Raw genomic sequence first — 20932 nt, 5'->3', positions numbered from 1 at the left:
AGCTAGGAGGCTGGGGTGTCATCCAGACAGATACTGTGGCAGTAGAAAGAGGTGGATGAATTTGAGTCCTAATTACACGGAAGAATCGAAAGGACTTGGTGCTGGACTGGACCGGGGTCAAGGTGTGTGTGTGTGTGTGTGTGTGTGTGTGTGTTGCGGTGGGGTGAGGTGCAGGAGGAAGGAAGTGACATGGGAGAATCGAGTGTTTGTGTGTGCACGCGCACACATATGTGCTATGTGTGTGTGTGTGTGTTGGGGTGGGGTAGGGTGTGGAAGGAAGGAGGTGATACGGGAGAATCAAAAGGACTTTGTGCTGGACTGGACCTGGGTCTAGGTGTTTGTGTGTGTGTGTGTGTGTGTGTTGCGGAGGGGTGGGGTGGGGTGCAGCAGGAAGGAGGTGACACGGATGTTTCCAGAGTGTCTGGCAAAAACAACAAAGTGGATAATGGTGCCATTTATTGAGGTATGTGACATTGAGTAGGAGCAGGTTTAGGGGATAAAATGATGAGTTTGATTTTAGGGTTCAGTTGAAAGTTGCTGTGAGGTATCTAAGATGAGGTGATGATTAAGATTATGGACCTTGGCCTCTGTGGTGTGATTTGGACTAAAGGTATAAACGTGAGGAGGCAAGATCATCCAGGAGAGGAGGGAGCAGTCTGTCTGGGGGACCACCTTCACAAGAATGGATGGAGGAGCCACAGGGGCTGGTACGCAGGGATTGACAAACCCCTCAATAAATCTGCGCATGTTAGTATTTGAGAAGCCCTGATACAGCTGGTGAAAGGCTGAACACTGAGATTGTGCCATCAGAGAAAAGGGATCTGAGATACTTTCCTTTGCAGAATGAAAGACATAGGAATGGGGACAGAAACGAAGGACGAGGGGAAGGGAGCTGAGGGGCCGTGCCGGTCACCAGCTGTGTCTCACTAAGGGAGAGGTAAGGCCAGCTGTCACGGAAGGACACGGGGTGTAAGGTTAGGACCAAGGCCAAGGAGGACATTTACATGTCTCTGAGGGAATTATTAGCCACAGATCAGCATGAGGATTGCCGGATGACATTGAGGTCCCACTTTGAAGGGTAGTATCAAAAATTTCTCTTGATTCTATAAATTTCTTGATCAATGCTGTAGCTTCCAGGTGGAATTAAACTGATCTAGTGGAAGTTAAAGGGGCCAGGAATACTAGAACATTATTGATACTGAATTATCACTAAAATGTGCTAGTTCACTATGCGGTTTAGACCAGTGAACGCAAGACTGGTTGGAAGGCTTGGGAGGCTCAGAAGAGGGGAGAGGATGAGGAGGAAGACCCAGAGCTAGGTTAGAGGGTGGAGAGATTGCAGGAGACGAGGAGGTCCTGGACTTGAGGGGGCCACTACCCCGAGTGAGGTCTCAGAGGTGGGCCCGAGAGATGAGGGGTTCAGTTAGATGCATGGGCAGCTGCAGAGGGGAGACAGGGTTTGGTGTGAGCTTCTCGGGTCCTCCGGTGGCCGGGGATGTGATAAGCTCTGGTGAACTGGGTGCTCACATAGCAAGGAAGTCAGGCTTGTTTCTTCTAGGTTCTACATGGTAGATGGGAAAAGAGGAACATGCTGGCAGTGAAAGGTGGTCTCCATTTAATTGAGAAACATGAGTGATAGGTGAGTTCCCAAGTCTTGGAGATTCCAAACACAAGAGGCAACAGTTTGAGTCATGACACCAGACTTTGCACTCAGCGTGTCGCACACGTTCATTCATATAGTCCTGATAACCACCCATGAGGTAGGGGTGTCTTTAATAAACTCATTCTACAAGGGAGGAAACTGAGGCACAGTGGGGTTTAGGCGCTTGGCCAAGGTCACACAGTGGGTCAGGGATGGAGACAGGATTTGCTCCTGTGGTCTGCTACTCTGGTTGGGGCTCTTAATAAGCCTGTTCTACTGTCTGTCTCATAAACCAAACTTGGATATTTTTTTAAAAAGTTATTCTTTCGGGTTCCAGACTCTTGGACATTTATTATTTTAAGAAAATATTGAAAATTAAAGACAACATTAGTCTGTTCGCCTATATCTTAAGTCATACACATCTACTCTAAAAATTTTGGAAAATATGACAGGGCACCAAGCGTATAAGAAAAGTAGTTCCCTGTCGCCATGGTATGTGTAGGACGGTTCCTGTCAGCTGGCCTTGCAGGGCCTGCTCTTACATGGTCACGAGAAGACCCCTTCCTTCTCCACTCAGGGGAGAGGGAGCTGCACCAGGCCAGGGGTCAGCCCTTCGTGCGCTAGCTGTTGGTGCGGGGGGGCGGGGGGCTTACTTCTGCCTGTCTGGGGCCTGGGTGAGAGGGTTCACGGTTCGATCCTGGCCCTGAACCCAACCGTGTGGGCCCTTGTCTGTTCTTCCCAGAAAGCTGCCCAAAGCTGTCTGAAACTGAGACATTTCAGATGTCTGGGATCTGACATTACGGTACTTGCAAGGTGACAGGTTAGTTGGCCAGCTTCACAGACACTGGCTGTAGACACAGACTCCTGGCCCGACACAGGGGACTTCACTCCTCAGCCTGCAAGTACAGCAGCCCGCTGCTCCTGCCAGCTCCCCAGGCCCTGGGCCCCATGGGGGCGACGCGGCCCAGTGGAAGCTGTCCCTGCAGTAGGCTTTTGTCACAGCTGCGGAGCCCTGCACCAAGGGGACCCTGCAGCAAACCTGCCTGGCTTCTGCTCTGTGGGGGGATCTCCTCTTTCATGCTATAAAGGAGGCAGACCTGCTTCAGCTTCAGAGACACCGTCTCTGCCTTCCCAGGCCATTCGCTGTGTAGATATCCTTGAAAAGGCAGTCTAGAATGAGAACTGCCCACCTCTGCTGGTGAGATAGATGCTCAGACGTGGGAGAGAACCGTGGAGCATTGCCTTCCAACACAGAGAAACAGATTTGATGAAAAACAAATTGAATTGCTAAGAAACAGTTCTTACCAGGGGCTTCCCTGGTGGCTCAGTTGGTAAAAGAATCCATCTGCCAGATGCAGGAGATTCAAGAGACTCTGGTTTGGTCCCTGAGTCGGGAAGATCTGCTAGAGAAGGAAACGGCAACCTACTCCAGTGTTCTTGGCTGGGAAATCCCATGGACAGAGGAACCTGGTGGGCTACAGTCCATGGGGTCACAAGAGTTAGACATGACTTAGTGACTAAATCACCACCAGTTCTTACCAAAATGTCAGAGGAAGTATGTAAGTCTTACTGGTGACTGATTCCCCAAATTTATTATCATTACAGCACTTACTGTAACTTAATGTTACGTTATTGTAATTGCTGGCTATAATTGTAGCATATTATTGTAGTAAAATGCCCTGTTTTTGGACATCAAATCTCATAGTTCTGAGTAACACTATTGTTTAGCTCATGTGTCTTGACACTTCCGACACGTGTTATGTGTTTTGTGAGCTCAGATGTTCCTGTGGGCTAGTTGGAGGCTAGCAGGATTTGGGCTGCAGTCAGAGGCAGGAAGAGATGAAGCTGAAATTGTAATTCACTCCAGAGCCTACTCGCTTTATCTGTTTTATTTATAGACTTTCCAGATCATATTTAAGGTGTAATTAAAAGATTCTTGCTTAGAAAGAGGAAGAGGGGGAAAAGAAATCAGTGCTAAAAGGTAGTGGTCATGTTTTGGTATCCTAAGTGGTTTGAAAGTTGTGAAGTGTAGGCTCAGTTCTTCCGAAAAGTAGAAGTGTATTTTTTAATAGTTTGTTTTGTGACTGTTCTTGTTTCCTCTCACTTGAGTCATAGCTCCTGTGAGAGCTAATGTGTAAAGTCAGATGCAGGTTGCCATCACTCTGGTTCACCAGCCTCCCTTGCTCTGAGCACATAAGGGGCACTGACTCTTAACTCTGAAGAAGTGAAGTGGAAGTCGCTCAGTCTTGTCCGACTCTTTGCAACCCCATGGACTATGCAGTCCATGGAATTCTCCAGGCCAGAATACTGGAGTGGGTAGCCTTTCCCTTCTTCAGGGAATCTTCCCAACCCAGAGATTGAACCCAGGTCTCCCACATTGCAGGCGGATTCTTTACCAGATACGTTTTAACCTGTGAGGGGCCACCCTGTGGTAAGGTAAGTCTGCGTCATCACTTCAGGCTGGGATTGCTTGGCCGTGGCTTCATGATGTTTCCTTTCTTTTTTTTTTTTTTTTTTTATTAGTTGGAGGCTAATTACTTCACAACATTTCAGTGGGTTTTGTCATACATTGATATGAATCAGCCATGGATTTACACGTATTCCCCATCCCGATCCCCGCTCCCGATGTTTCCTTTCTTATTGAATTTGAGGAGCTGTGATTTAACTGCAACCTAATTTTCAGAAATTAGAAAGCAACATTTAGAGCAAAATTGAAATAAGTCTATATTTTAGATTTTATATATAGCTTATATCTTTAGGCTTTTTAATATGGAAGGAAATATTATGTGATTTGAGAAACATGGATATACTTAATATTTTGTTATGTTAGATGTAAAATAGTGTATTACAGTATAAAATAACAATATGAATATTTACATTTAAGTACAGATTCAGTCATTTGATGACTTTCTAAGAATATGAGGAAGTTTTTCTTTTTTTTTTTGCCTAGTCCCCTAGGTTTCAAGTTTAAGTTGGCCTCTTGTTTGGCCCTGAGGTCAGAATTTGTTTTATATATTTAAAATTGTAGACAATAATTATTTATTATGTTCCATCCTAGTGGATTTAGTGAAAAATTCAATCTAATGTGGACAAAGCAATGATATTTAACTGATATAAATATTGATAACTGTCTGTCCGCATGGTTTCTGAGGCTGGGTCACAGTGAAGAGGCCTTCATCCGGCCACTAGAGGGCGCCGGAGGCTGTGGGGAGCCCGCAGGATTCCCGCCTTCTCCAGTAGATGGGGCTCTGTGCTCTCAACCAAGTTGGGTGTTCACAGAACTGCTTGGCAGCATGCCTTAATTAGCCTTATAATCCCTTGATTAGAATCACAAATAAAAATTCGTTAATCTACTCTCGTGGTGGAAAGTGTTAGGAAAGTAATTGTTTAAAATGGCGCTGCAAAAGGTTTTTTTAAAGAATTTTTTGGGTACTTTCTTCAAAGCTTAATGGTGTTTTACATAATTTTCAAAAGAAAAGTCAGTCTGAACATTACAAACAATAAGCAGTTAGTGTTTTTTGTCTTGCTGAGAAATATAAATTTCCTCCCTCTTCAAAGAATTTTTGTTTTCACATTGACAGAAGACTAATTGTTCATGTGATAAAATAAAAAAATTAAATCTTTGTTGTATTTTTCAGGGAATCCGAGCCCGAATTTTAGAAACTCTGGTCATGCTCATCCTCCTGGCCTTGCTTATTCTTGGGATCGTGTGGGTAGCCTCAGCACTCATTGACAATGACGCTGCCAGCATGGAATCTTTATATGGTGCGGACTGACTTGTTTAAACCAGTTTCTCTAAGGGAGACTACAGTTTGGAATATAATTACACATTCACTTTTTAAAACATTTTAATAATTCTTTGTATATTATTATGCAATAATCCTTGTATAGTTAATCCATATTGTTAATTTACAGAATTAAAAAGTCTTTTGACATGTTTAAGGAAAGAAATGAATGTTTATGTGTTTCTTGTATGTAGAATGAGCAAGCAGCTTTTCAGACTTTTTTTTCCCCCTTTGGTTAATTGGTTTCTGTTCTTAAAATTCCATGGAGGCTTATTTTCTGCCTCTAAACAGGTTTTTGCAAAAGAGTTATTTCCTGTTCTTCTGTTTTAGATCTTTTTATTGTACAATTTAGAAATTACATGGTTTAATAGACGAAATAGGCAATTATGATGTTTACTATACATTAATCTATAGTCAGTCTATGTCTTAATGCACAGTATTTTGGATGTACTAAAATATTTACATTTTTAAACAGATCTCTGGGAGTTCTATCTACCTTATTTATATTCCTGTATATCATTGATGGGATGCTTGTTACTTCTCTGTAAGTATTTTTCTGACATAATATTGATGGTAAAGCAGAGTTGTTCTGTGTTCTAGAAAATTATGGGCAAGTTTTCTGATGAGATTCTTTTAACAACTTGGGGATTTTTTAAAAAGTTGGCCCTTAACTTTTTTTGTATGTTCAAGATAAATTTTGATAAACTGAAACCTTGAAACAATAAGATGCCTTTGGTTTTCTCTAAAGAAAGCCTCTCTCACGGAGTTGGAGAGAGAAAGGGAGGGAGAGACAGTCAGACATGCTCCCCAACTCTCCCTGCTGCCCCTACCCCCGCCCCGGCCACAGCACTGCCTTCTGCCTTTAAATGGTAATTGTCAAATTCTGTTTGATGAATTTGTGGTCTTTTTTTTTTCTTCACAATATGTTTTGTTTTACTTAAAGCATCACATCACATCTCAGAGATACTATAAACGGATAATGTAGGTAAAACGATGTCAGTTTATCGTCGTCACTTTCAGGTAGTCTTGTCTGGTACCCAGTTCAGTTAGCATTGACACTTGAAATGCAGCCTGTTTTCTGGTTGGTTTTCTTTGATTTCTTTGAAGTGAGAGCCCTTGTTATTATTCAGCTGCTGGAGTCTGGCATCTCCTGCCCCTCCTTGGTCTTCACAAGTCTCCCTTAAGTGCAAGAATGCCCACCCTCCATGTGCCAGCCCCTAGAGCTTCTTTAGTGGTGACACTGAGGAGCCCTGTGACAGGCTTCAAACAGGCGTTTTCTCAGGGCAGGAGGCTTTGAGTTTGGCTAATTTTGGACCCGCGGTTTCTCTCCTAACTCTGAAGGAGGCTCTCTGTTCTGCAGTGTGCACTCCAGTCGGCCTCTCCCGCATGTTCACTGTCATGGGGCAGCTTCTGGTGAAGCCAACAGTGAGTATGTCGTCCTAAAGCGTCTTGTCTGTTAAATGCACACTTTCACATTTGAACATCTCTCGGGTTCTAAACTAGCATTCAGAAACAGAATATTTTTATATGTTGATGCCCCAAATTGCTATTGTATTGTTTTCATCTTTCTCATCTTTGACAAACAAATTTGTTTTTGCTCTTGAAATGCACAGTATAGGCATACAGGTAAAAATGCTTCTAACAGATTTGAAGACAAAATGTACAGATATTTAGAGGTAAATTAAGTGATTTTAAGAGGTATTTTAAGGTATCTTATATTTCATGGGGTCACAAAGAGTTGGACATGACTGAGCAACTGAACTGAACTGATCTTATATCAAATAGTGACTCTTTGATGTTTCAAACTTTACTATATATATTCTTTGAATTATAAAGCAGTTATTTCCTGAAAATTTGTCTGCATATTATATCTTGATTAATTGAATTATACCTTTCCCTTTAATATCAGAAATACTGTATATTCATTTTAAAATAATTTTCAGTTGATAGTAGTTTTGATGATTTTTTTCCCTAAGTTGCTTTGGCTTCTGGGCTTTCTCAGTGGCTCAGTGATGAAGAATCTGCCTGCATTGCAGGAGACAACAGGAGATGCAAGTTCGATTCCTGGGTTGGGAAGGTCCCTTGGAGGAGGGAATGGCAGCCCACTCCAGTATTTTTGTCAGTAAAATCCCATGGACAGAGGAGCCTGGTGAGCTCCAGTCCCTGGGGTCACAGAGAGTTGGGTATGGCTGAAGCGACTGTACACACACACACACACACACACACACACACACACACTTTGGCTTCTAGCTATTTTATCAAGTATTTAACTATGAAAATAATTCTTACCTGTATCTGGAGAGTTTGTCACGTCCATTATTTTCCTGGATCATCATTGCCTACATACTCCAGTGTAAACTGTGCGCATGTAAGAAGGCCTTTCACCCCTGTCCACCCTGAGTTTACCGGTAGCCACCCCTCCTGCCGTGGCCTCCCTGATGTCTGTGATTCCGGTCAGTCTCCCAGCTGACGTGCTGTGCCCGAATATGCTGGATTCTCCCCCTTTCCCAGGCCTGGCGAGGGCCTTGCTCTCGCCACCGCCTCCTGCCTGCCTCGGCCACCTGGCAGCGTCTGAAGCCCTGGCTCTGACACCAGCCCTGAACCCTGCCTCACTTCTCTCAGCTACGATAGTGAAGCTTCTCGCTTTGCATTTCCATATTCCCCTTTGTCTGTGTTTCACTAGTTGTACTTATTAAATTATCATGGTTATATGTTTTCTTTCCTGTCAGGGTGATTCATCAAGGGAAAGAAGCTGAGAATATCATAGTAGACATTCTTTTAGGAAATGTCTGCTTAATTTTGAACGTTTTTTTTTAATGGCAATCTTCATATTTTTAAAAAATAAAAACAGGTTTTTTTACCTGCTATGTAAATGTGCACACACTCATATATAATACACATGCTATTAAATCTTGAAATTTGCTTCCCTCTTAAAGAGGTTTTGTGACACGGCATTCATTTAGTTTCTTACTAATTCTCTGGATTTTTTTTTGATCTCTCTCTCCGTTTCTACTTTCTGCCCCCTAAATTAGGCAAATGTTTCAAGTTCTATCCTTGGGCTAATGGGCTCTGTTCTGTTTTCCTGAGCATTCTGCCACTTCCACCTCACTTCTAAATGTCTAATTCTAGTGAGAAAAAGATAATGAATACAAGCTACAGTATATTTTAAATGCTATAATTGAATACCCCATGGAGTTGAAAACACAACAGATAAAGAATCAAACTACTTATTTATCTCCCCTCCCCAAAATTATTTTCTCCCAAACTTGTCTGTTGTTAATAACATCTTCAGACTTTTCTTATTCTTAACATCTCGTAATAATGGTTATGTATTTAGTAATTAAGTATTTGCTGTGTGTGTGCACTGCGTACTTCATTTAATTTCATTTTTCAAAATTTCATTTAATCCTAATGATAAGCCCGTAAGTTGAGTGATGGTGTTCTTATTTTATGCTTGAATTATCTGCAGTTCAGGGAGATCAGTTAGCTTGTACAAGATCACATATCTGAGAGGATGGGGCAGGGCTTGAACCCAGAGGCTCTTCTCGGAGCCGGGACTCTGGGCCACTGCTTGTTCTACAATAAGAACAAGAGTTTGCGCCCTTCTGTTGCTGAGGGAACCTTGTACCTCCCCGCCTGGGTGTTCTGCTTGTCATTTGCTCTGATCCGAATGCCTTTTCTCTTTTTGGTAAATGAAGCTACCAGGTACTATGCTACTACCATCAAAAACATTTGTGAAGACTTTTTTCTTCCCAAACAGAAGCTGGGAATCTTTCTTCCTCCGAACTTCTGTAACATTTTATTTTAGCTTCATTTATGACTTTTTTTTCAGTTCTATAATTTTTTTTTCGTGTCTTTCCTGAACATAGAATATAAGCTGTTTGAAGTCAAGGACTTCAGTCCGATCCATATTTAGGTCCCCATCAGCCCAGACTGGCTAAGAGCACAGGCTTTGAAGGCAGATAACTTTCCTTTGCCGGACCTTTGTTTGGTGGCATGTTACAGGGTGGGGTGAGAGCAGTCTGTTTTTCACAGGGTTGCTGTGAAATGATGGGATGAAGCACTCCAGCCCTCACGGAGACACCTGTGCTTCTCGTTGTCACTCACTCACACCAACACGTCCCTGTGGTGATGAGCTGTCAGTGGGCAGCTGCACAGCAAGAAGAAATCCTTCTTGTGTGGTGGTGTTCTTTAGTTGCTCAATCATTTCTGACTAATTTGTGACCCCATGGACTGGAGCCCACCAGGCTCCTCTGTCCAAGGATTTTCCTGGTAAGATTACTGGAGTGGGTTGCCGTTTCCTTCTCCAAGGGATCTTCCCAGCCCAGGGCTTTAACCCAGGTCTTCTGTTTGGCAAGCAGATTCTTTTTGGCTGAGCCACCAGGGAAGGCCCCTTTGTATGTTTTAGACCTGAGAACAGTAAAAAGTGTCTATTGTGGTCCAAACAGTAGAGCAGTAGAAAGTGGTGAGAACGTTGGTGGAAGAGAAACTTCGTATCGTGGCCCACGGAGGTGTGGCCCATGCTCTCCCCACACACGAAGTCTGCCTTGGATGACTCAGCCCCATTCACAGCCCTCACCTGGGTCTTCGCATAGACACACGAGTGTGTCGTGTCCTCAGCAAAGCCCTCACTGGCCCCGTTCATGGCCTCCCCCTGGGGCTTCCATGGACTCGTTCTTCCTCCAGAGACGGGAGTGTCGGGGCCTCGGCTGCTGCGGGAGGACCCGCACTTCTTCCCATTCCTCCCGGGTTCACAAGATGGCCATCTCTTACAATTACTTGTTTCTTACTATATATTCTTATTTTATTATTTTATTTTGTTTTCAGCTCTTGGCCATCAATATTTGTTCAAATACTGGGAATTATTGGATTGCTTGATACTTGATAGGGATTGCATGATTGAAACTCCTTTTTCTGAAAATGCCTCATCAAGGTTCTGAAAGTATATATGTATTAATATATAGGATTTCCATCCTTTTGTTTTGTCCATCAACTCACAGTTTATTGTTTTGCTGAGAAATAAGTAGCTTGGGGTTGAAGGACACAACATTAGTAACAGCTCTGGGTTTCTTTCAGAGTTTTTCCAGAGCTAGGAAGATGCTTAGGATAGGCTCAGGGAGGCCAGCTGTGATGAGTCCAGTTCAGTCGCTCAGTCGTGTCTGACTCTCTGCGACCCCACGAACCGCAGCACGCCAGGCCTCCCTGTCCATCACCAACTCCCGGAGTCCACCCAAACTCATGTCCATCGAGTCGGTGATGCCATCCAACCATCTCATCCTCTGTTGCCCCCTTCTCCTCCCGCCTCCAATCTTTCCCAGCATCAGGGTCTTTTCTAAGGAGTCAGTTGTTTTCATCAGGTGGCCAAACTGATAATAAATTTCCAACCTGTGATAATAAAGCTTTTAGGTTTTATCAGCAATGAAGACAGTGCAAAGAATATCCCATATAAATTGGCTGTTGATGAGTGGGTTTTTCTGGTGGTTGTGTTTACTAGTGTTGTATGCTCTGGTAGTGAGTGTGTGTGTTCAGCACTCTGTCTCTAGGGTTCAGTCTGTGGGGTGATTTTCATAATCCCAGTGTTTAATATTTGTGGACATCTTTTAGTATACGAAGATGATGTAAATGGAAAGTATGAACGGTAGCGATTTCATTTATGGATTTCTTGTTCTACACATTGTGCAGGTTAATGTATTAATAGATAAGAAACCATTACTGGACTGGGTGATTTGCTCCTTCCAGCTCCAGAGAATTGGCTTGGGCATGAAGAGATTACTGCATTCAGTTTTTTGGATGTTTAGAATGCTTGCATTTGTGTGCCTTTGAGAGAGTTGCAGAGTTCTTTCATTCTTTAAACTGAAACAACCCCAATTTAGATGTATGTAGATTTTATGAGAATCAGCTTTCAATTTGCTTAGTTCTGTACTTAGACTTTTTACTTAATTTGAAAATAGAATAGTTTGAGCATTTTTATTTTAGATTCCTATTAATTTTGAATGGTTGTCTAAATTATAGGCCAAGTAGCCTAAATATTCTCATAAACGCTGCTTTTGTAATGTATTATTCAATAGTGTGGTCTTTACATTTAGATTCTTGAAGACCTGGATGAGCAGATTTATATCATTACCCTCGAGGAAGAAGCGCTCCAGAGACGACTCAGTGGTATGTATTTGTTACATTTATTACATATTTAGACCAGAATAAAACATTAGTTAATTCTAAAAAGATGGATAATTGAGGGGAGAAAGACAAGCCCCTCAGTCCCTTGTGCTGTTGCCCGAGGCTGAGACGTAAGAGGAGCACGTGAACTTCCCAGGTGAGGGCCGGTGTGCTGAGGAGCTGGGTCAGGTCCCCCCTCAGTGAAAGTCGCTGTGATCTGGCAGGGTCAGTTCAGCGCCTAGACACTGAGGCGTGTCTGTCCTCCACCAGATCCTCACGCATGACGGGTGTCAGGACTTAGAGTTACTGGCGTGTTGCAGGTCTGTCTGAGCGGCTGTAACGTCCCTTCCTTGTATCTCTCCTGTTGGTAGAAAGCGGTGTTTCTTCTGTGAGAAGGGGCCAGATTAGATTGCTGTACTGAGGAACTCTGTCTTCATTCTGGGATACTGTTCATTACCAGGTGATAACCACATAAGCCTGTCAAAGACTTTAAAATTTAAATTTTCGTTACGGATCATTTTTGGCTTCAAATGATGAACCAGTAAAGAAAAGAGTAATGATAGTTTAACAGAGAAATGACATAGTAAAATGTTTTATTTTACTCAAATGATTTTCACCCTGCACTCTTTTCTCCTACGGAGTTTTCTTTTAAATGTTGAAAACCTCCCACCAAGATCAGATTATTAATAGCTAACTATATTTTACAATCATAATTCAAGAATAGGTATAAAATGGAAGGTTACTGTAACTACACAATATTGAGAAATGGGAAGAAAGATACCTACTTTCTTCAGTTACAGATAGTGAATTTAAATCATCAACCCCAAAATGTTGATATTAGACATTCTTAGATCAAAGAATTTTGGATTGTATCTATTCTAGAGAATTCTTCTCAGTAATAATTATATACTTTGATACTGATAGCTTTTAGACTGGAACTACATATATCTTTTGTTCTTCTAACTTTATTAAAGCTATTTTAACATTTAAACCTATTTAACTTAAGAATTATAACTTTAATCAATACTGTCAGCTTTATAATATTTCATTAAAGTAGTTAATATTGTAATGAACTTGTCTTATTTAGATAATCACGCCATTGTATACTAAATCTGCCTGGATCATTCAGAATCCATGTCTAGCTGCCCCCTGCAGTGTGGGGTTATGTCTCAGCTTATATACAATATCATTCTGTCGTACAGATCAGGAGGCTCAGATCTAGGAAGGGTAAAATACATTGCTCTGTGAATTAAAAAAATTTGAAGTAAGGCTAATCAAAAGAAACCCCAAAATGTAGGCTTTTCTCACTTTGTCCTTCAACAGTGGAGGAAGAAAAGTCTCTCCAGAATGTCTCTAGATCCTTAGCTCCTCAAATAAAAAGTGGCTCCGTTACAGCTAAGGAAACGGAAGAGGAGACACTTGCCAGGAGTTTAAGGTAGTATACAGTGAGGCAAAGCCAAAGTAAACAGGACATCCAGCTAACTCAGTAATGGTGTAGCTTGCAGGGGATTGAGAGTGATATGATCTGCGACTTCCTGGCAGTCCTTTGCCTTCCAGTGCAGGGGACGCAGGTTTGATCCCTGGTCGGGGAACTAAGATCCCCTGTGCCTTGCAGGCAGAAACCCAAGAGGTAAAACAAGCAATATTGTAACAAATTCAGTAAAGACTTAAAAAAAGATGATATGATTGCCAATGCTAAGTGTACTTTTATTTTCTGCCATTTCGGGAGGCCATGCACTACTTCTGACTGTCGGTGGTCATTAAGAATCTTTCCAGTGAGATTGTGTGTTGGGATATGTTGGGATAAAGCTGTGGCTTTGCTCTTTGCTGCTGGTTAGCACTGTGGACTGTTGAAGGTGGAATATAGAGGGTTCTGAAGCAAAATGGACATTTTGATTAATACAGATTAAGAGTTATGAGCTTCAGTAAGTATATTTGTCAGTTGTGCAGAAGGAAGAAAAGCCAAGATGGAACAAAACCCTATTTTGTAATTTGCTATTTAAGAAAATGTAGATCATAGGAGGTTAGTAGGGCTTTCCCAGTGGCTCAGTGGGTAAAGAATCTGCCTGCAATGTAGGAGACACAGGAGGTGTGGGTTTGATCCTTGGGTTGGGAAGATCCCCTGGAGGAGGAAATGGCAACCCATTCCAGTGTTCTTGCCTGGAGAATCCCGTGGACAGAGGAGCCTGTGGGTGACAGTCCAAAGGGTTGCAGAGTCAGACATGAGTGAGCACACGTGTACTACTAGGAGGTTAGTAACGGCAGTCACCCCATGGAATATATTTAATGTAGTACTCTGTCACATATATTTTGTTGTAAGAATTATCATGTATTTTAAATTATTTTTACAAAGTGAAGTTTAAGTTTTTACTCTGGGCTATTAAAAAGAATTTCAGGATAGAGTAGAAGATTTTAAAAACTACAGCTTACAGCGGTGACCCACCCCAGAACTTGTGGTGGTGTTTTCTGAGGGCGTGCTGGCTGTGCTTTCTTGGTGCTTGTGGGCTGTGACGGGCATTGCGTGTAGCTTGGGGACATCTGCGTGGTTTGCTCTGATCCCAGCTTTACGGCTACCTGATAAAACATGATACTTGATATCAAAAGGGACTTAAGTGTGGGAACAATACTATTTTGTTCTGGAAGATAAGATGACTTGTTGTGGTAGTCACTACATGCCTGAGCTCGGCCTCCATGCTGGTGTTTAGGTCATCAGCACAGCTCTGTGATGCACTGCCTGCCCGTGACTTCTCCACTGCTCCGCGTCGATACTCGGCGCTAGAGGTTTTGTGCTTGTTAATAGTGTTGTTATTTCTTAACAGACAGTAACAAAGTAAAGCTAACTGTGCACTGTTACAGAGAAGCCGTCCTGCTACCAGCCTGCCCCATTCTCTCCTCCCTTCACCATGCTGCTTTCTCTAAGCACCAGACAGCGTGCCCGTGAATTTAGAATCCGAGTCTTGAGACTGTGGGCTAGTTAACTGAAGAAGAGGGAGAGACATGGTGAGACTGCCTGAAGGCTGCGTCCAGTGCTGAAGGACCCGACAAGAAGTGGAGGAAGGCGTTGTGTGCGTTTCTGGAGCGGGAGGGAGCCCATGCGGTCCCCGCACTGGAGAGGGCGGGAGCGAGCGTGCCTTTTGCCCTTGGCCTCTTTCTGGTCTGGCCGAGGAGCAGGGACTGTCCTGTGATCTCAGACTCTGGTCCGCTTGTCTACTTGGGCCCGTTTCTGCCCCCGGTTCCCACTGTCCCCTCCGCCAGGACACTCTGCACCAGCCCTGGGGCGGAGCGTGGACCCAGCGGCAGGACCGCAGCGCTCGGCCTTCTCTCTGTCCTGAGGACTCTCGGCTCCCCAGCAGCTCCCAGTGGGGTCCTGCTTGCCGCTCACCTGACGGCACTGCTCCTGGAGCTTGCCTGGGCTGCCCTTGCTCTGCGTCAGGCGCTGAGTCCGTCTGTAGGCCCTGACCTGACTGGCCGCTTCTCTGTTCCCAGTCACCCTCCCCTCCCAGGCGAGGCCTGCTCCCTGCGGGGGGACACGGCGCCGTCTGCTCTTTGACGAGCCTCCTCTCCACGCGCCTGCGGTCCTCAGTGGTTTCGGAGCCCCACCTCTGGGAAGCCCCTGAGCGCTCGCTCCTAACCGTCTGCTCCGCGGCTTGGTGCCCGGGCCTCGTCGTGAGCCCAGCTGGCTTCTCCGGCTCACTCCCCACAGTTACCCAGTGTTGACACTTTTCACACGTGCCATGTATTTACCCTCATGACTTCTCAGCACCGCCACTTGCCCCCGCGTTCCAGTCGTCCCCAGGCCTCATCATAGTCGCGCTAGTGCCAGGCTGTCGTCAGAGCCAGTGCCCCTGTGCGCGCTCAGGCCCCTTCACACTCTCCGAGCCTCAGTCCAGCCTGCTCTGCATGTTCTCTGCCCTCATGGCCGTTCCCCGCTGACTGTGGCCGCCTGACATCTCTCTTCCTGTCTGACCAGACAGTCTCCAGACGACCGCTATGTCTTCTCTTCTCTCAGACCTTCTTCACGGTCACTCTCAGCTGATACTTTGCTTCCTGTTTTGTCAAGAAAACAGAAGCTCTTGTGTCAGAACTCTGGCCCCTTGCCTGGGTTTGCCTGAGTGCGCTGCCTCTTCTGCGTACGCTGTGCCTGGCCGTCCCGCTGCTGGACCAAGGCTACGGTTGGCCCTTGCCGGTGCAGCGGCCCGCGTCTCTTCTCCCTGGCTGCAGGACAGACCTCTGGCTGGGTTGCCACCTCTCTCACAGAATCAGCTGGCTCACTGCCATCAGCATAGGAAAGTACTCTGATTTTTCTCAACAGAATGAAAGAACAAGTAAAAGAGTAAGGAAAGGAAGTGTCCACAAAAAACCAATCAGTTGATCCAAGAAAGAAGTGGAAAATTTTCATCGAGCTTGATTGAGGATTATAACTTGGGAACTCTCTCAGAAAGCTCCTTTCCTCCCGTTAGAGGTCAAAGCACAGTTGTGTGAGTTTTTGATCCAGGGCGGTACGTTAGTGACATGTTATGACCAGTTTATCTATACAGCCTTGCTCAAAGGTGAGACTTTGAGCTCACTCCCGCCCCCGCGACTACCAGAGTGCTGGTGCCATGTTGGCTGTGGCTCGTAGTCCTCATCTTAGCTCTCCTTTCTCCTGGAAATGCTGTTACTCCCCTCGGCTTTCTGTCCCCTGCACGTTCCTCGTCCTCCCAGGTGACGGGCGGCTGCTCTTCAGCCTGCATTGCTGGGTTTCCCCGCCCCTCCCTGCCTCGGTCCTGGTGCTCCGCTTTGTTTGCCTGCCCTCCCTGGCCGTGAGGCTGCTGACCCCAGCTCTGCAAGCCGGGTGTCCAGTGCTCACCCCACTGGGCTGTCCAGTGGGCGCCTTGAGCACCTCTTGTCCAGAGTCAGCTCCACAGGCCTCTGTTCACATGGGCCCACTCCTGCAGGTGGCAGACCCGTTCTTCCAGGTGCCCAGGTGAATTCCTTGGCGGCTCTTCATTCCTCTGTGGATTCCTTCGCAAAGTTCTCGTCTCTGGCTTCAAAGCCTCTCCAGCATCTGACCATGCTTTACCCCTTGCCCCGCTGCCTCCCTGATCTGAGTGACGGCCAGTCCCTGCTGGCTGAGCTGGTGCAGATCCCCGTCGGCTCCCTGCGCCCATCCTCGGCCTGCGAGGCAGGAGAGTGTTGAGGGCCAGCCCTCCCTCACTCGTGGGCTCCCGGCTGCCCCCAGCTCCTGTGGGCGCCTTGCTGCCCCTGCCGCACAGGGCCTGTCCCGCCGGGCCCCTGCCCCATGGGCCTTCCCACGGTAAGCCCCGCGGCCAGTGCTGCCAGGCCTGCCTCCCCCGGCACTTCTTTCCCTTTCCCCTTCCTTGTTTCCACAGCGCCTTCCGGTCACTGATGTCCTGCTCATCTCTCATCCTGCCCTTTTCCCTGCCTGGAGCAGGGACTCGGCAGGCAGGGGTGTATGCTGGTTTTCTTCCTGATCCTCTGATACCACCAGGCACGTGGTGGGTTGGAAGTAAGTGGACAGATGAAAAGCACACACAGTGATTTCGTCATTTTACCATAGATGTGAAGAATGAAGAAGTGAAATTTGGTGATAGGATAAAAAACCACCGCATGGAACAGTGTTTAGAAAAGCCCATTGTAGAGACCTCTGGAGACAAGCCAAGACGAGGAGCTGGAGACCGTGTGTTTGGTGTTAGTGAAGGAAAAGAAATAAAGCGATTTTCCCTCTATTGTTAAGCCATGAAATTGGAGCAGTCACAACCCATTTCTACTCCAGGACCCCTGAAGAGTAGCCCAACAGAAAGTCCCATTACATTAATCTTGGTAGAAAATCTTTTGTAATTCCCTCTCAGGATTAAGATATATATACATTAGCTTGTTTAAATGTTTAAGTCATGCGGCAGCATTAATTGAAATAATTAGCTTTCGTGTGTATAGCCTATGGGTGTACTGGGTAACTTTAGAAGTACCTAATGAACAGGAATTATTTTTTGTTGTTTAAGTTCAAAACCTTCACAGTTCTTTGAATGTGATTTATTTAAAAATATTATAGCCTTTGAACTTAATGATTCAATTCCATTTTTTATGTACTATTTTCATCTTCATGATAAAAAGTTAGTATATCACCTTTGGTGGCAATTACTTTCCTGCTTCATTCTAATCTTTTTAAAAGCTTTTTCCATTGAGGTTTGTACTAATTCTTTATTCTTAGGAGCACAGAAGATGTACTGATTTCATTTTTGTTGTATCTTAGTATTATGAAAAGTAAAAGATTGAAAAAAACCCCTACACATCCTCATTTTTTGTGGAACTCAGTAACCTGTAGTCCTAGAATCTTGTTGTGTATCCCTCAGCCAAGTTTACCAGGCAGTCTGTGCTTGCTCAGAGTGGTGGCATCCTGTCAGAGGCTTTCCCATCGTCACTGGAAATGTGGTTGGCTGTCTGATGTCTTTCACATACCACCCTCAATAGTGTAAGGACGCACTGGATTTCATCTCATGTCCTCTGCAGTATTCTCATCTTGACTTCCCCTCAGCATTCTTTTATAGTCTTGCAATGGTTATTCTGTTGGTTATACCACTGATGTAAGAGTTTCTCAGATTTACCAGACTCTGGGAATAGTAGATAGTCTGAAGTTGATCAGATACTGACTTTCATCAGGAACATACATAGCAAAGATTGTTGACACTGAATGACCCCTTTGGGGGGCAATACTGTGATAGAAGAAAGGATTTAGTAATATCTTGACTTTATGAACTAACAAAAAGAATATTAATTCTACTGGTAATACTAATTAAATGGTTTCTTTTTAGTAAGACACTGACATTTGGGTCCAAGGGTCTGAAACTGTAGGAGACATCTTGTTACAATGTATTCAGCTTCTTGGGCTATATAATCACTCCATGACAATAAAATATGGCCCAAATAGTGAGATGAAGAAGGGATGAAATGAGATGACTGAAGAGATACAGTACCAGTAGATGAAGAATACTTTAGAATAATTCAAGAGTCAAGTATCATGTATTCTTTGAAACTGAGAGAGATTGCTCTGTGTAGACGATCCAGATTTGTTAGCAGAAGAGGAGTTTAATGCACATGAACTGCTTGTGTAACCACACCCAGGTGATGATGGTGTTCCCCAGAGTAATGTGCAAAGTAATCTCAACACCTTATCTGGCTTAAGGTACACCACTACCTTGTAGCCGAAGTAGGAAAAAAAAAGGGCCAAACCTTTCATTGTACAGAGTTTCATGTAATGTTCCTAAAGTTGTTTACTATTCTGCATATTGTCTGTGATCATTTTATAATGAAAGTATTTTGCATTTTCAAAATTGTGTTGGATATAAAAAAATCTCATATTACTTGGTTCAGTAACTAGCCATATTTTTGTGCATATGTCAGAAGTAAACAGAAACTATTTTAACAAATGTTAGCATTGCAAAGGGAATAGAAATGGAAGTAGAGTTTTTGAGTGTATGACTTATCTGTCTCCTCTGTAGATGGTAATAGTGTTTGTTCATGCCCAGGTAGATGTTTTAGAGATTGCATGTCCAGGCTTCAGTTTTCAAAAGCTTTGTGGGGTCTGTCTAATCACCAGTGGCTTTATGGTGTATAGTAATTGGTGTTTGCTTAGGGGATGGAGACTGTTCATTCTATGAATTATTAGGAGTCTTGGGTTTTAACAACAAACTCGTTTGTCTAAGTGACTAGGAATAATGAAAAGTATTTGAGTGACCTCACATTCTTGGTGACAGAGATAACTTTGGTCAGTTCAAAGTACTAAATATAATCAAAATTTTAAAGAATTGCTTAGGTAATAGATTCTATAACTAGCGTTCTTTTGTCTATACACTAAATTTAAAAGTTAAATGAAACAATAAGGTATATACCAGAGGGATCTATTTTCAAGTAGTGATCATTAGAGACTAAGTTTAGGACCCTGGATTGTTTAGGGTATTGATTTGTTTAGGGAGATTGTTTTATTGCTTCATATTCTTTGAATTATTTACATAATCATTTGGAGATTTATATTGGTTTTTAGAAATGCAACGTTATATATTGTACAGTAAATAGCATCTGTCCTTTAATATATGAATACATGTCAGTTAAGGCTCTCTTACATATTAAGAAAAGGTGTGAGGACAGCTTAATTGCTGAAGTGCTGGACTTTGGGAAATTCTGTTATCTTGGGAACAAAATATTTTCAATGCCACACTAGTTTTTCAGCTTAAGAATAAAGCTGGGAAAAGTTGCCGTCAGCTATTAGTTTTCCTGAATCCAAAGAGACGGGTGGGGCAGGATCAAAAATACTCATTTGATCAAAGTTATTGGCTCTGAAGGTCTTACCTGTGTAAGAAAGATGAAAGGTGTTGTTTTTATTGCATGCTAGTAACAGTGTAATTTTGAACTAATTGGTGGTGAACTGCCAATCACCTAGGGGGAATGCAAATAGATACTCTTACAATTTCCTTTGAGGTAGTGAAATCTTATGTTGAGGCTGGAAGGAAAACAGAATAATACCGTTAAATTGACCTTAAATGAGCTGCTTTGTGGTTTTCTTGGAGAATCCCTTTTTATTTTTCATGACTAGTCCAAACAGGTTTTGTCTACCAATTTGACTTATTGACTAGACAATGCTGACATTGAACATTTTAGATTCATTTTGAAATAAGGTAATGATAATACAGTTCTTTAGGATATTTTGATGATTTTGTTGTTATAACTTAAATTTGTATAACATTCCAATATTTATTTGAGGTGTGTCATGATTCCTTACAAGAGCCATCATTTCCTTTTATACTGGAATATTCTGCCCAAACAAGCTTACTTTTCTCATGTAGGTAATGAGAAATACAGTAAAAGGTGGTGATGTCTTTGAAAATTGTGTTATTCCAGATGAAAATCTAGTCATTTAGTAAAAACCATAATTTCTTTTAAGGACAATAAGAATGTATTCTTGATTTTAGTGTGCAGGTCACTCAGTGTTTATTAACTACCTATTGTGTGCCTAGCATTGTGTCATCAAAAAAAAATAAAAACAGTGTTACAGAAACATCACTTTAGTTCTTTTCCTTTGAAAAGTTTGATTGGCCTGGACATCTGTACTGAGCTTTTTAGATATCACACCCACAAAGTAGGCATTTATGTCTTTTAATTTTACGTTAACAGCAGGAATACTTTATCTACTCTGATTCCCTTTCAAAATTCTGAATAGTCATCAGATTATTATTTCTAGCAGTGAACTGGTTACTGGAATTATGCTTTTCTTTACAAGCATAGGGGATGAAACATAGTTTGGGATTGTATTTGTAATTTATTAGGTGTAGAAGTTAAATGACCATTAGCTACA

The 20932-nt window shown here is 43.4% G+C and overlaps 1 protein-coding gene across 12 annotated transcripts in view; it reads left to right on the top strand.

Moving 5' to 3' along the window:
* LMBR1 (limb development membrane protein 1) overlaps nt 1-20932 on the top strand; it is a 138321-nt gene that overhangs the window by 74283 nt on the left and 43106 nt on the right. For 8 of the 12 annotated variants that reach the window (XM_061166217.1, XM_061166214.1, XM_061166226.1 and 5 more), the window contains 4 exons: nt 5281-5407; nt 5903-5971; nt 6788-6852; nt 11514-11586. In XM_061166217.1, coding sequence (XP_061022200.1) covers nt 5281-5407; nt 5903-5971; nt 6788-6852; nt 11514-11586 — 334 coding nt within the window. Of the gene's footprint in view, nt 1-4025; nt 4079-5280; nt 5408-5902; nt 5972-6787; nt 6853-11513; nt 11587-20932 lie in introns of all 12 variants that reach the window. The other 4 variants (XM_061166216.1, XM_061166215.1, XM_061166218.1 and 1 more) reach the window with 1 other exon arrangement.

Source organism: Dama dama, chromosome 18 (assembly GCF_033118175.1).
Source record: "Dama dama isolate Ldn47 chromosome 18, ASM3311817v1, whole genome shotgun sequence".
Taxonomy (NCBI): Eukaryota; Metazoa; Chordata; class Mammalia; order Artiodactyla; family Cervidae; genus Dama; species Dama dama.
This window is presented reverse-complemented; position numbering and strand designations above follow the sequence as displayed.